The sequence below is a fragment of the Rhamphochromis longiceps genome, linkage group LG6, assembly GCF_057381845.1.
Source record: "Rhamphochromis longiceps isolate RC_006_pf linkage group LG6, R_longiceps_female_GT1.1, whole genome shotgun sequence".
In the NCBI taxonomy this organism is placed as follows: Eukaryota; Metazoa; Chordata; class Actinopteri; order Cichliformes; family Cichlidae; genus Rhamphochromis; species Rhamphochromis longiceps.
In genome coordinates, this window is record NC_140562.1 from 681,558 (window position 1) to 697,472 (window position 15,915).

At 40.6% G+C, this 15,915-nt stretch overlaps 1 protein-coding gene and 1 long non-coding RNA gene across 2 annotated transcripts; one reads left to right on the forward strand and one right to left on the reverse strand.

Annotated features, from left to right (window-relative positions):
• The first annotated feature begins 6,504 nt into the window (after positions 1-6,504).
• On the forward strand, positions 6,505-10,513 carry LOC146667041 (F-BAR and double SH3 domains protein 2-like). The gene is made up of 4 exons (XM_085408417.1): positions 6,505-6,584; positions 8,077-8,260; positions 8,345-8,490; positions 9,959-10,513. The coding sequence occupies exons 1-4, from the start codon at positions 6,567-6,569 to the stop codon at positions 10,040-10,042; spliced, it is 432 nt and encodes a 143-aa protein (XP_085264543.1). The 5' UTR covers positions 6,505-6,566; the 3' UTR covers positions 10,043-10,513.
• On the reverse strand, positions 9,345-11,460 carry LOC146667042 (uncharacterized). Its single transcript, XR_014911938.1, has 3 exons — positions 11,339-11,460; positions 10,923-11,179; positions 9,345-9,527 (listed from the first exon to the last, which is right to left on the reverse strand). It is a non-coding gene; the product is annotated as an uncharacterized LOC146667042 (long non-coding RNA).
• Between the last annotated feature and the right edge of the window lie 4,455 nt (positions 11,461-15,915).

The window sequence follows — 15,915 nt, forward strand, 5'->3', positions numbered from 1 at the left end:
AGGACTCTGCAAATATTTAAATGGATAATTCGTCATCAAGTGAGGAATGATCCATTTAAATCATATTTGAGAGTCACATATATTTGTATATAAATATGATTTGTTGGACAATAAGGCAAATCACAGACTAATTTGGACAATTGGGAAAAATTAAATAAATAAAAAAAATTGGATAAAATGCATGTGTCATTGTTTCATATTGATTTCAAATAACATACCATTTGATTTCAACATATTTTTGTTACACTTGCAGTGGTGTTATTTTGTTATGATCCTGTTCCTTTTAAATATAAATATAAATCATCTAAATAGAAATGGAAAACTAGAAAGATTAAAAATATAGCTTTACTAATCTGAAAGTTATTTGTCATTGGATCCATCATTCCCACAGTGGAAACACATTATTTCATATTATGTTCAATTCAGTAGTTAAAAGCATAAAATTTAATAATGTCTATTTTTAGTTTACTTTGTTAATAAACACATTTTTTAGTATTTTAGAAACACTAACATCATACATATCCAAATATGAAGCAATGTTTTAACTCCCATTTACATACAGACCTGTGGCCAACTTTACAAACCATTTTGAATTTTTCCAGCTGAGGCGTTCAAAATAGATATACTTTTGATTGTCACAGTGTTATTTGGGCAGCTGCCTGCCTAATATAACATAACATCACCACAATATTTTACATTAAATGAGGAAATGTATCTTTGTTTCCTCAGCTAAGACTGCTTGGCTGCTGTAGCTTGTGTTTATGTTGAGAGTGACATCTGATTTAAAAGCAAGAAGCAAAAGCCACTGAGCACCATCAGTCAGCACAGAGGCAATGCTACAAATTTAAGGAACGAAGGTCAATTCTTTGTGTGTGTACATGCACAGAGCACATGTGCACACGGTTGTGCAGATTAACTCACAGATGTATATGACAACTCACGTTTGTGGCATTAACATTGTTTTCCAATCTTAAATGTAATACATACATTTCCGTCATTGGCCATAATTCTTGCAAGGAAGGGACTCAAAGGTCACAAGTTATTAAATAAAATTAATTAAACACACCATTAAAAGAAGTTCACTATTCACTCCTTAAACGTCATAGCTAGCAGCAGTTATTTATATCTATGAAAGAGAGAGCTTAATTGTTTGATTAAGCTTGATTGGAATGTCAGCTCCACACTGTGGCTGGTTGATTAAATAAGTTGGGGGAGCAAAAGTAAAATGAGCTACTTGTGGGATACTATTTAACTTGGGTTGGGTAAGCTGCTCATTTTATGCTCATTTTACTTTTCAGATGGTGTCAAGCCTGGCAGTTTGGTGTAATTGTTAGCCTAGTAATTCATAGTAATATATTTCTCACACACAACCTCAACCTCTGCCTCTCCATGTGAGCAGAGACGCAGCAGCATCTTGTTTCTACAGGAAGCCTGATTAAAATGTTAGGCATTTATACGGTGTACAAGATTAAAGAATATAAAACTGATATTACTAAACCTGATTTCCTTCCATCTATTTTCTGCTGCTTATCTGAGTCCGGTCATGATGCCCAGACGTCCCCCTCCCCAGCCACCTACTCCTGCTCTTCCTGGAGAACAGTGAGCCGCCACTCTGGTGCCTTTCGGTGTAAACGAGTAGCTTTCCAAATAACTCAGCTCTTCATCGTGTTTCTAAGGCAGAGGTCAGACATCCTTCAGAAGATGCTCATTTGTGTCAGATTTTAGTCATAGGTAAAGGTATGACTGTAGACTGACGGGTAAATCAACAGGGATCAATACCCTGCTCCTCTTTTTTCCAATACAAGTTCCTCTATCAAATCATTTTTTGACACTTGAGTCAGCAGTCCAAGCAGAGATGTCCAGAAGTTCCTTTTCCCACTTAAGTGGTATTTATGGTCACACAAATGCGTCTGACAATAGACAGGCAGCGAATACTGGGATACCACGGCGAGCCGGCCGAGATACATAATGTGTCCAGTGTGTGTTTGGTCTGCCCTTACCAGCTCGTCTAGGAGACATTCTGGAGGCCTCCTATTTCAGATGCCAGTCAAACCACCTACACTGGCTCCTTTCCTTTCTGTGAATGATCGCAGTTGAGGAGGAGAAGCTATGCTGTCCCCTGGTATGGTCTCCCCAAGGCAACTGGTTCTTGATGAGGGGCCAAACTTAAGTACAATTCAAAAGACCAAAGTTACTAGCCTGGGACCAGTACTGGGGAGGTTTCTTTGTTTTCCAGAACAGCTAATAGCTGTGCCCCATGAGTTCAGCTTAAAATATCCACACAGGTACTTCGTCCTCCCTCGGGTGGGCAGAGAGCTTTGTGGTCCAGGTTGTGGTCCAGTCCCCGGCTGCTTTAGCTGGCTTTAGAAAAAACCTGAAATTAGAATTAAAACTGTTTGTACCTTCACCTGTGTTACTTACAGTGATATGTTATGTAATTTGTTAACTGTCTCTTTAAGCTTTCAGCAGCTGGAGAGTTAAAAATAGTCTGTGTGAAAATAGGCAGGCGGTGAACTCGAGCCTGTGATACGTTTTTAATGTCAGGCTGTGACCACAAACACCAGCGTGGTCATCAGCATTCAGATCAGCTGATAGTAACCAGAAACGGCTTTATGGTCATTCTCTTAATTGTTATTGGCGTTTTCTTTTATTTGACTTGTTTAAAATAATAAAAAGCTGATTTGGGTTCATTTTATAAGCAAATCACATAACTTAATACAACAGAAATAAACTGACAGAGTAATGGAAAATAAAAAATTATAAATGTGGCCCAAAGCTACACGGATCACTGGCCACAATTCATTCAGCTGGAGGTCTTTTTTTTTTTCAAAGTTAATTTTAAATAGAAATAAATGTGGGCAAGAAATTAAAACTAAATAGGGAGCAAGCCTGAACCCTAAAGGCTTTACTAAGTGTTAATTATGCAGGTTTAGACATGGGCTGATTTGTAAGCTTGTGATAAACCTTAAATAAGTATATATGTATATTTTTGTCTGTTCCCTTGAAACGCATGCAGGTTCTGCAGGAGTTTCAACAGCAGCTGTTTGTGCAGAAGAACATGGCGTTCCAGCAAGCACCAGACTTCATGTTCCAGCCTGTCGACTCAGATACGGTAAATACTGATGTTTTTCTCTTTTTATTCATTATTAAATGCATAAAATATCACATGCGATTGCTTTTAGTGATTATTGGGGAAAATAAAATCGTATTTATTATGCATGGAATGAAATCCCCAACCTTAAAAATTTAGAACTTAACATGATTTCTCTAAAATGTTCAAGTAAAACTTGAAGAATAATTTTTGAAACTATTAAAATCCAAATCTCAAAGTGTTTGGGTTGCTTTTAATACAAATTTTGTAGCATAAAATAAGGTTCGTGTTTGACTAATTTAGTTGGCAGGAGGTGTTAATCAGTTTACCGGAAAATCAATTTCTACAGAAAAGTGAAGTGAAATGTGGATCCTTCAGGTTTGAACTGCACAGGTTGGAAACCACAGGTAAAATGCTGTAATGAACACAGATCAGAGGAGATTGTTGAGAAGTGGAACAAAGCTCAACAGATGACAGATTAATTTGTTTAGACAACAATCAATACAAAATCAGACGAGTGGAACAAGCAGCTCACGGGCATCCTGAAAGCTGAGCTGGCCGTGGCCACAAAAGCCCGGACTGGACTCGGCTCAGGACCTTGATGCTCAAAGCGGCTTTAGGCAGAGCAGATCCACCTTTTTGGTCCAGAGTTAAACATCTCAACAATACCAGATGCAGAAAAGATTTTTTTTTTTTTTAGACATTCATGATCACTGGAGTATGAAGCTTGAGAAGCTGGGTGATGACCTTTCCTCTAAATTGATACACAAGCAGGAAAAAATGTTCTAATTTTCTAAAAAATTGTAAGTAACAGACAAAGTAGCTCCATTGTTTGAGTGTCAATAATCTGTCTGCACTGAAATAAACAACTAATTTAAATAGATTTTAATCACAAAAGTGCTGCACACACATTATGGAACAGTCTGGGTAAGAAGTCAAAGCAGGAAACATAATAAGTCCTGCGTGATTGGTCTTTATCTTTGTTAGTCTGAACTATGAGCCTGAAGGCAGAACAGTGAACTTTGTACTGTACTCCTTTCCCTGCACAGGAACTTAGATTATTTCCCATTTTTAGTTTTTATTTACAGATGTGTCGTCCTGCTTCAAGTCCTCCACCATAATCCCTGTCCCCAAGAAACCTAGGATCACTGGACTAAATGACTACAGACCCGTGGCTCTGACATCTGTGGTCATGAAGTCATTTGAGCGCCTAGTTCTCTCCCATCTCAAGACCCTCACGGCCCCCCTCCTGGACCCCCTGCAGTTTGCATACAGAGCCAACAGGTCTGTAGACGACGCCATCAACATGGCCCTACACTTCATCCTGCAGCATCTGGACTCCCCAGGAACCTACGCCAGGATCCTGTTTGTGGACTTCAGCTCTGCCTTCAACACCATCCTTCCAGACCATCTCCGAGGCAAGCTTTCCCAGATGAATGTGCCTGATCCCATCTGCCGGTGGATCACTGACTTCCTGACGGACAGGAAGCAGCATGTGAGGCTGGGAAAGAATGTCTCGGACTCCCGGACCATCAGCACCGGCTCCCCTCAGGGCTGTGTTCTTTCTCCTCTGCTCTTCTCCCTGTACACCAACTGCTGCACCTCCACCCACCAATCTGTCAAGCTAATCAAGTTTGCAGATGACACCACCGTTATCGGACTCATCTCGGACGGGGATGAGTCTGCCTACAGGAGGAAGGTTGAACGTCTGGTGTCCTGGTGCAGCCACAACAACCTGGTGCTGAATGCCCAGAAGACAGTGGAGATTATTGTGGACTTCAGGAAGCACACAGCTCCACTCCCCCCCATCATCCTGACTGACACCCCCATCACCTCTGTGGACTCGTTCCGCTTCCTGGGTACCACCATCACCCAGGACCTGAAGTGGGAGCCCACCATCACTTCCGTCATTAAGAAAGCCCAGCAGAGGATGTACTTCCTGAGGCAGCTGAAGAAATTCAACCTGCCAACACGGACGATGACGCAATTCTACACTGCAATCATCGAGTCCATCCTCACCTCCTCCATCACCGTGTGGTACGCTGGAGCCACTATCAGGGACAAACAGAGACTGCAGCGTGTTGTGCGCTCTGCTGAGAAGGTGATTGGCTGCAGACTCCCATCTCTGCAGGACCTGTACACCTCCAGGACACTGCGGCGTGCAGCTCGGATCTCAGCTGACCCTTCTCACCCTGGACACAGTCTGTTTGACCTGCTCCCCTCAGGCAGGAGGCTCCGGTCCATTCGCACCAAAACCTCTCGCCATAAGAACAGTTTCTTCCCCTCTGCTGTCGGACACATGAACAATAACCGTATGACTGTTCCCACCACTAACACATGACCCTACGCTGTGTTCACTGCATCATTCCATGTTTGGCACTGATCACCACCTGCACTCATGTATATATCATGTATATATCTATCCACTTAGCACTTTTAATTCTTATTCTTATTTTTATATTTTTATGACAGTATGTTTGCACTGAAGCACCGCAGCAATTTCCTAATGTTGTAAACCTGCTCAACATTTGGCAATAAAACCCTTTCTGATTCTGATTCTGATTCTGATTCTCATTTCCTCACCGTGGGACTATTTCCAGCTCGTGTTTGTTCCGACTTTATCAGACTGTTTATCTTCCTAATTAAATGCACAACCTCCACTTTTAATTAAATATTTGGATTGGACGTGGATCTTTAACATGTCACCAGGTGAAGGACTGGTGACATCCTTCAGAAGATGCTCATTTGTGTCAGATTTTAGTCATAGGTAAAGTTATGACTGTAGACTGACGGGTAAATCAACAGGGATCAATACCCTGCTCCTCTTTTTTCCAATACAAGTTCCTCTATCAAATCATTTTTTGACACTTGAGTCAGCAGTCCAAGCAGAGATGACCAGAAGTTCCTTTTCCCACTTAAGTGGTATTTATGGTCACACAAATGCGTCTGACAACAGACAGGCAGCGAATACTGGGATACCAGTTATAATTCTGACTTTGAAGTGAAGCCACTTTTTGTTTTGGCTGTTTTTAATCAGTTCCAGTCGTGTTTAACCCCCATTTAGATTTACTTTCCCAAACTTTGTGGCACTAATGATTCTGTGTCCAGGTTTAAAACACCTGCTCTTTGAATTTGTACAGAAATTCTAGTTTAAGTCTGAGTTTTGTGCTGCTTTGGAGTATTAGTTGTTTTATATTACCTGAGTCCTGAGTAAAGTGTGGTATAAATGCAGGCATGGTCTCAGTGTTTTCTTCAGTGTTCTGGCTGATGTTATTGAAGCCACAGTGAGCATTTTTGTCCGTTCACCAGTGTGGCGGTATTTGAAAAATATACATCACGGGTGAAATGAAGATGGTTAAACTGTTACATCGCAGCTTTAATTTGAATGAACGTGTTTGTCTGTCTGCAGGCTTCTCAGCCAGACGAGCTGACCATCGAGGAGCAGGAAATCTTGGAGGTCATCGATGATGGCGACATGGAGGACTGGGTCAAGGTACAAAAATAACACAAACACAGTTATGTAGCAGATGCACTCTCATGTTTGAGGCTTGGTTGTTTTGTGTATTAGTTCACTCTCTGGCTCTTAGACTGTTTGACAAACATTTAGTTTCAGTTTTTATAAGACCTCGCACCGGTACAGACTATCTACTGGACGTTTTAGTGTTTCTCTGGGATCAGTTGAACTGATGTGGCTTCAGGAATTAGAATAATTCAACTAAAATGCGTGCGGTGCATTGAGGCAGGTCAGGTTGGCCTGGGTGGTAGAAGCTCTGCTGAACATAAAGACAAATCAAAAAATGTACAAATACACAGTTCTCTGCTTCGTTTTTTTGGCCCCGCAGCCGTAAAGGGCTGATGGGAGATTCTCGTCACGCAGCCGGGCAGGCAGGTGGGCGGGCATGGCACCCAAGTTTGTGAATGCAATAATTCATGAATGAGGCAGTTTTTAAATTCATACCTTAAGTGCAGCTACTGAAAATCTGGACCAAATCCTGATTGATGGTGATCCAATCCTGCCTCAGCAGCGCTCCGGTTTGATCACAGTTTGTCAGCTTCTGCTTTTTAACAGCGGTTCGTGGACTCTTGATCAGTTTGAGATCTGCGGAGTGACCTGGTCATGGATATAAAATGTTAATTTGATGATCTCCCAGCTACTTAGTTATCATTTTCACTTTGTTTGTCACAGACTGTTACAAAGTTGCTCCTGGACCTTTGGGAGAAAATTTGAGAAGTCTTTGAGGACATTTTTCGGGTGGTCAGTGGTGTCTACTTAAATGTAGAAATGTCAGCTGTGGATGCTCCCATCATTGTGTGAAGTCATTCTTTTATAAACGCCTCTGCAGAGCTGCTGGTGTGTAGTCATTGTGTACTTTGTGTGTGGTTGTTTTCAGATCATTTCCCTGAAGGAACATTGTGCATTGTTGCTGTTTTACTTTTGTTTATTGTGTAAGTCTGGCTTTCCTGTGAGCCATTGTGCAAATGTTCCACGTGTTGAGCCAATATTTTATGTATATTTACTTAGGTGATTATCTTTTCATATACAGATATAGTGTTTTAATGGGGTATTTATTTTAATGAATATAATCATACATAAAAATGTGAGCAATATCATTTATATAGATCTGTTTTAGTGCTGTGATTCCCCACAGCATGCCCCAACAGAGATCCCAATACCTCTGAGTGTTTTCAATCTGAATGAAAATAAGTAAGCAGCGGAAGGGGAGGCCACCGGTGTTCATGAAATCAAGCTTCATGAATTCAGCAGAGGCTTGTTTAGGATTTTAGATTTCTCGTTAATTCAGGAAGAGCGAACAAAAGCTCTCCTATTATTCTCTTTGTGGCTGTTATTAAATTCTGGCGACAATGCAGTGATATTGTTACAGCCCTACTCTTTACATCTGACTTTATTTTTTCTCATTAGGAGTTTTCCTGTTGAAACATTTTTGGCTGTTGTCATCGTCTGTGTGCATTGTCTGTGTTTCCAGGCCAGAAACCGTAGCGGACAGGTGGGCTACGTCCCGGAGAAATACCTGCAGCTGCCCTCCTTCAATAGCCTGCTGAGCATGCTGCAGTCGCTGGCCGCGCTGGACGCCCGATCCCATTCCTCCAGCAACTCCACCGAACCTGAAACCGAACTCCCAACCGGCTCCGTCAACGGAGACTCGAGGAGTGAGATCCGCCTCCACCAGATAATATCGGAGTTTTGATTTCCTGCTTTGTTTAATACCCTCGTTGCCACTGTCTGTGTTGCAGTTTCATTCGCAAAGGCTTTGTACGACTACGCGGGACAAACGGAAGATGAGCTGTCGTTCCCAGAAGGCGCCATCATCCCCATCCTGAGCAGAGAGACCCACGAGGACGATGGCTTCTGGGAGGGCGAGTTTAACGGCGTTGTTGGTGTAAGAGTTCAAATAATAGTTTGCAAAAGCTTGTGACTGCAAAATTGTGTCTGCCTAAGGGACAGTTTGTTCCAGGAGATAAGCGAGAGTTAGAAGATTAATAGGAAGCACCTGGCCTCCAGACGGAGAAGATGTCCTTTTAAATGTGTCCAAAGTCGTCAACAGAACATTTGTGGTTTTGAAACTTATGCCTGTGTTGTATCTGCTTGACGCATGAGGGGGCGTCATAAAAGTAAACCCTGATGGTATAAAACAACTGCTTGTGTATCATTGGGCGGAGATCGATGCTGTCTGTGGGCAGTGTTCATCTCCCCACGCACGTGTTCATTAAAATCATTGTTTGACCGAAGCTCTTCTGGACCATTATTGTTTTGTGCTCACCCTCAATATTTGAACTCGTAACAAACAGCAATAACGGCAAAACATGTAATGGACGTGCTGGTCCACTAGACAACATCATGTTGATGTAAAGCTTTGGGTCTCTTATGCAAAGTAAAGAGGCTGAAATAAGGTGTCCATGAGTATCAGTTTTCAACATTCAGTATTAAGAGACAAAGACTGTACGGGTTGGGCCAGTCGTCAAGTCCTGGAGCAAAGTGAGCCTGCAAATCAATAAGATGCAAATCAGTTTATACCTTTCATATAATGTTTGAATTTGTTTATTCTGAGTTTTATTGTTCAGTTAGTTTCCACAGTTCATATATCATGTGTAATTTTTCATTAGTTTCAGTGTTTGTTTGTATTTTATTCTATTCATGATGGTTGTGTTGACAGATTTGTCCAAATTTAAAGCTATAGATGTGAACTTTTGGTTCCTTTATTATTACCTGTATAATTAGTTTCAGTCTTTGTGAAGTGGGGAAGGAGGACCCAAAAGCAGGACTCGTGCGATGGAGAGTGCTCTTTATTTACAGTGGAGTAAATAAGACAACACAATAATCTCTTGAGCTCCCTCGACTCCTGTGTCATGTCTTCACCCAAAACTCCGTGCTCTCTGCTCCGTGGCTGCTGTCCACCTGTGCTCCACTCTCCTCCTCCTGGGAAAAAAAACAACAGAGGCAGCCGTCAGGACACCATGCCGCCTAATCAACAAAAAACAGTCCCAGTCTAAATAATCTAAAAGACCAACCACGGCTCCAGTGATGGCAACACACAGTTCTAGTGACCAACCCAGTGGGCGGCACTCGAGACAAAGCAGTTCAGGTGGCCTGCATACATTTAGTATCAGGCTTTACAAAAAAAAGTATCAACTATGTTAGGATCCATGTTCATCATGTGTGATGTGTGTTTACATTTGAAGGTGTTTGTGGATTTGTCACCTCTCTTCAAGGTGTGGTTTGTGTTTGATGCTGAAACAGATAAAGACTGCTGATTGGCTGAAGTAGGGTCCAATAAAAATTGTTTGGTTGTTGGTTTGGGCACTGCTCAGGTCCACATTAAATAAACTGCTGCTCATGTGTGTTTGTAGGTTCTCAGTCATCCAGGTCATGGTTGTCTAAGGAGCCTGGAAAGAAAGCGACTTTACTTCTTTAAGGTTCTGGATGATGTTTAACTTCTGATCCAAGAAGCTTCTTCAGTTGATGTGCTTCCTTTGCTCATTTTCCACCTCTGCACAGTTTCGTTTGATGACAGTGCAGTGCAGTTCTCCCAAACATACAACAGAGGGCGCTATGCACATTCACTGAAGTGCAGAAAAATACAAGTGGAGGAGGAAACAAACAGCAGCATCAAGAGAGAAAACTGAAGTGTTCAAAGCGAGTTACTTTAGTCTCTTATTGTAATATTAATCGACATCTAAACATCACGTTGATGCTTCATGTTTGACTTCCGTGTCCTTTTACTGCTCAGTTGGAAAATATTGATGCAATTTAAAAGAAGAGGAGAAGAGTAATTTCTCTGTACTACTTCAAAAGTAATTTGAAAGCACTGCCTCATATGGAAAATGAATCATGATGAAATCCTGAAACAAATAGTGTTTGTGAATATGAAGAGTTTAGTTTTCATTTTGGTCTTAGAAGTATAAAAATGCAGGACTGAAGACAAGATGGAAATGATGTGTTATGAGAAATAAAACACATATGTCGCTATGTACTATCATTTTATTTTGTTTATTTTTTGTTCTTGTAGGTTTTTTGCTTTAGTGTAAATTTTGAAAGCACTGCTTTTAGTTTGAAAATTGGATTCAGTGTTTAGAGTTCGGACAAAACAATGGACGGTTTCAAGAAATGTATTTTATCAACAAAACTTATTTTCATGGTTACTGTATTTATTTTAATGCCCTCAGTGCAGTGATTGAAAAAAAGTTCATCTGACACCAATGAGCCAACAGCCTCCACGTAAACATTTCTTTTTTTCTTTCTTTTTTTTTAAACAGGGTTTAATCAGCGCTGACATACAGACATTTATGCGCTGGGTATAACAGACATGCTTACCGTGTGAAAGGACCGCGGATGTCTTGGAGCAGAGAAACATGCTGTATTGTTGTTTTTCTTTATTGCATAAGCAGCGCCCGACTGTCAGAAACGCTCTGTGCGGGTAGCAAAGTCGGCTCCAACGCACCTGCAGGCATCCATTTGAAAGAAAGGTGTCGCTGCGGCTAGGCTCTCGGGATAGTCAGACTTTTATTTATATTTGCGGCATTCTGGTGCGTTAAAACTAGCAGCCTCTGTGTCCCGCTTGGATCACCATTCTGAAAATTCAGATATTTAAATAAAATGATGAATCGGCGAGTGATGAGGAGCCACGTAGATCCTGAAATGAGGTTTGATTAAATTAAACTCTTATGAACAGTGATGACGCGTTCCAAACAAACGATGCTTTCTACATGGCCAAATTGTGTGCTAACTACCTCACAGCGCTGTGTCCGGGGTCCGAAAAAAAAAGTTAAAACGATATACCTTGCGAAAGTTGTGAAGTGCTGAGGAAAATACTGTGTGTCTGATGGGGTGTTTTTATATAGGTGGACTTGGTTTCAGTTGACCTCTGACATGGAGAGATGAAAAGAGCAGTTTGTAAAGAAAAAAGGTGGAAACTATGGAACTACAGTTGGGATGTGTGTGCTGGGATGCTCTTGATAAGTATGCAGCTTTTATTGTTTTATGACTTGTTTTGCTGACTGTTGGGGCCCTACCTGTAACCCCCTCTGTCTAATCATCAAGTCTTACTGTTGCAGTGCGTTTGTGTGGCTACTAGACAATTATAGGTTGTATTAAAGCAGGGGTGTCAAACTCAAATACACAGTGGGCCAAAATTCAAAACTGGAACAAAGTCGTGGGCTAACATTCATATTTATTGAAAAAAAATTCTTCCTCCAGATATAAGAATGAATATTTTCTTATGGACTCAAATAAGTTTTGCTGGAAACCTGAATATGGAACAAGCAAAGCTTAATACTAAACAATATATATATTAGCTGTATAATACCAGTAGGCCAGCTCTAATAGTAATTTGGTATGGCTTCGCGGGCCAAATGTAATTAGGCTGCGGGCCAGAGTTTGACACCTGTGTATTAAAGGAACATTGGGGGGTCGATACAGTGCTATTGTGGCTAGTTAAGAATGTGGTTTTTAGAAGTATCACAAGAAAAGTTTATTTCTAAAGGGATACATGTTGTTTGTGGTACTCTGTTTTAAAAACTATTAGCCTCTGTGTCTTTCAGAGCACAAAAGAAAAGTGAAATGCTCCTAAACTAGTTATATTACTACTGAGGTTGAGGCAGTAACAAAGTTCTTTAAATCATCAGGCAAGAAAATCCAGAAACCTTGGGTTAGCCGTGGCTATCCGGGTCATCTGAGCCCGAATAGCCTCCTTCTCCTCCTCCTGCACAGGAAATAATCCAAAGTCCGTTAAATTCAAAAGAGTCACTGAAATAAATGTCTGCTGGGTAAAACACGGTCAGGTTAAAAGCGAGCCGTTTAATGTGGCTGATAAACGAGTACAAAAACAAAAGGCAGATGCACACAAGAAAGAACCTAACTAGAAGTAAACTGGGAAAACTAAATGCAAAGAACAAAACCTTGAACGTTGCAAAAACATAAACATGGACACTCCTGGAGACATGGAACAACAGACAACCTGACAAAGAATGAACAGAAACACACAGAATAAATACACACAAGGGTGATTAGGGGGAAGTGGAAACACATGGGGAAACAGCTGACACTACTCTGACATAAGGAGACAAAGGAAGCAAAGCTGACTACACTGAAATAGGACACAGACCTTCAAAATAAAACAGGAAACATGAGACGCAGACAAGACAATATAAACTTGATAACATAAGAGGGCAAAGGGAGACTAAAACACAGGGGTAGAAGACACAAGAGGAATCTAAATAAACAAATGAGCTTAGATAACCTGATGAACTTAAAAATAAACCATAAACATCAAAAATAAACTAAAACTTAAAACGCTGGGTCAAAAGACCCAGGATCGTGACAGTGGGAGGTTGAAGCTGCCACAGGGCAAAAGCAGGACAGGCTGCCAGTTTATCACAGGGCTAACACAATATATGTGATAGAAAATCAACTGAAATGTTTGATATTTATTTATAATAATAAGAGAATAGATACTATTTATAATAATATTATAGTTGTTATTATAAATATGTGTATATTTTTTATAACACCCAACATAAAAGGCTTCTTTCCAAACCTGAGCTGTTTCAGACGCTTCTTGAAATTCTGACTTCTCTGAACTCAAATTCAAATACAAATACAAATTCAAAATACAAATACAAATTCAAATTTTATTTGTCACGTACACAGTCATACACAGTACGATATGTAGTGAAATGCTTGGACAACTGCTCGTGACCTAAAGAAAACAAAAAAAGGAAAGGCTATGAATAAGATAGGAAATAAATATGAAAAATTAAAAAGGGTAAATTTAACTAGGAAGGAATAGAATATAAATTAAGGTTAAAAATGAAATAACTGTACAACACAAATTAGAATGAAGGGTAAATTTAACTGGGAAGAATAAGATAAAGATAAATATATAAATTAAAGTTGAAAATAAAATAACTGTACAACAAAATACACAATATAGAACTATATAAGAATGTATGAAGAAATCTAAATATAAATAAATATATACACAATAACAGCAGCTGTACAAGTATTAACCGGAAATGAAGAATATAGTGACCAGTGTTGTGCAAAACCAAAGTCCAGAAAGTCCAGTGTGTGTGTAAGAACTGTATGTGTGGGTCAGTACTGTGTGGTGGTGTGATTGAGAGACCGTATCGCCTGCGGGAAGAAGCTCCTCCTCAGTCTCTCTGTGTTGGTCTTCAGGGAGCGGAATCGCTTTCCTGACCTCAACAGAGAGAACAGTCTGTTGTTGGGATGGCTGAGGTCCTTCACGATCTTCCTGGCCTTGGTCCAGCACCGAACTCAGTGTAAGGTGTCTGCTCCCTCACTGTGGCTGTGCCTGGAAGTACTTCTGCTTCTTGTCTTCCCCTAATGCAGCTTTAAAGTATTAAGTATGAAGCAACAGTGCTTCTCTTTGCGCCTCTGAAATCTGTGTTCTCTCTACTGATAAACAAAAGAAACAATGTAAAATGTATTAATAAATCAGTAACAAAAATATAGCGTAGAAGGTAAGTAGAGATTTTCATACCATCTTCAAGCCTAATGCTTTTAAGTCCCACACTCAATGCAGCCTGACTCAAAACCTGATTCTAAATGGTTCAGCACAGACACAGACTCGCTGACTTTTTATAGTCACTCTATAAATGCTGTCCATTTAAATCATCTCACTTGTAAACACTGCCGTATCCACCGGAGATCAGTGAGAATGGATTCTGGAGTCTTCCCATCCTCCTGTTAGTGATCCTCCATCTGAATGGATGATAACAACCTTCTGAACTGACTAGCAGGTGTAGAAAGCCCGACTAGCCCATATCTATGGGACTGATCACTGCTGATAAACCCACTAAATGGATGGATAAGAGCTCTGGTCACATTTGGAGTTGGGCCACAGCTCTGCACAGTGGCTGCCAAATGGTCGTCTTCTATTGTGAAATTCAGCACAGCAGAGAAGAAATAGCACATTATGACACAGTATGATGGAAAGGCAAATAAGAAAAGTGTGTAAATTAATAGATTCAACTCATGTTTTACTTTACATTTTGACAGCATGACTGCTCTTCCCTTCCATCAAGTACATTTTTCCACTTCTAGAATCCCTAGAAGCCAGAAACACAAAACAAGGCTACGTCCATACGTACACGGGTGTTTTTGAAAACGGAGATTTTCCGTTTTCGTTTTTTTTAAAAATCCCGTCCACACGTAAAAGCCAAAGACGAAGGAAAACGCTGCTAGGAACATGCCAAAGCAGCAGATGGCGCTATATTCCTATCCATGTAGAAATGTTGGCCAATCAGAAGTCAGCCTGGGTGGGAAAGAGTAAACAAAGATGGCGCATAGAAGCAGAACTGAGTCCTATGTGTGGAGGGACAGTAACTGTGTAAGCATTTAAACACTGCAGAGAGTAAAATGAACAGTAATGGTATTTTGTGTAAGTCCGCCATTGTAGAAATTCATTTCACCGAAACAATAACCTGGCGCACAGTGTGACGTCAAAAAATGCGCACACCTTTGACGCTGCGTTTTCTCCATTTTTCTCGTCCACACGTAAATGCAAAAACTGAGTTTTCAAAAATATCCACCCTGGCTGGAGTTTTTAAAAATCTCCGTTTTCAGTGACCGAAAACGCCGTTTACGTGTGGACGAAAGGTGCAAACGCATAGAAAAATCTGCGTTTTCAAAAATACCCGGGTACGTGTGGACGTAGCCCAAGATACTGCTGTTATTATTAAATAGTTTCAATTTGTTTCTTAGTTTATTTGTGATTTAAATTTTCACCTTTCATCTTTATGCTTAGTTTGTTCTGGTTACTTTGAATTTTGTAGCCTCGAGCTTATTTCTCAGACTATCTCCTTTTGTAATTTGTAAAAATAGTTCAGTGAGTTTATTTTCCTCCATTGTCCTGCGTTCTGTGTCACGTCTGTGTTTCTGTTCTTGCACACCAAGTTACTTATTGTGTTAGTCTGTTGTCTCTTGTGGTTTTTATTTAGTTTTACGTCGCTTGTCTCGTTTTCTTATTTAGGTTCAGCTGCCCTCCCAGGTGTCTCCTGTTTGTCCTGAGCTCCTTGTGTATTTACTCCCTCAGTTTGTCTTAATTGGTTGCTGTGTCCTCCCTCTCCGTATTGTTTCCTTCCTCAGTGTTTCCCTGGTTTTGCTAGTATCCAGTTTCCCTGCTGCTGCCCTGCCACTGTGTTTTTGTATTTTTTGCTACTGCATTGAAGCTGATCTTTGAGTTCATCCTTTGTCTCCTGAGTTCTGCATTTGGGTCCATATTTGAAATATATTCGAAAAACTAACTCTGTAGGTGCTCACACGCCACTGCACGCTCATGCATGTG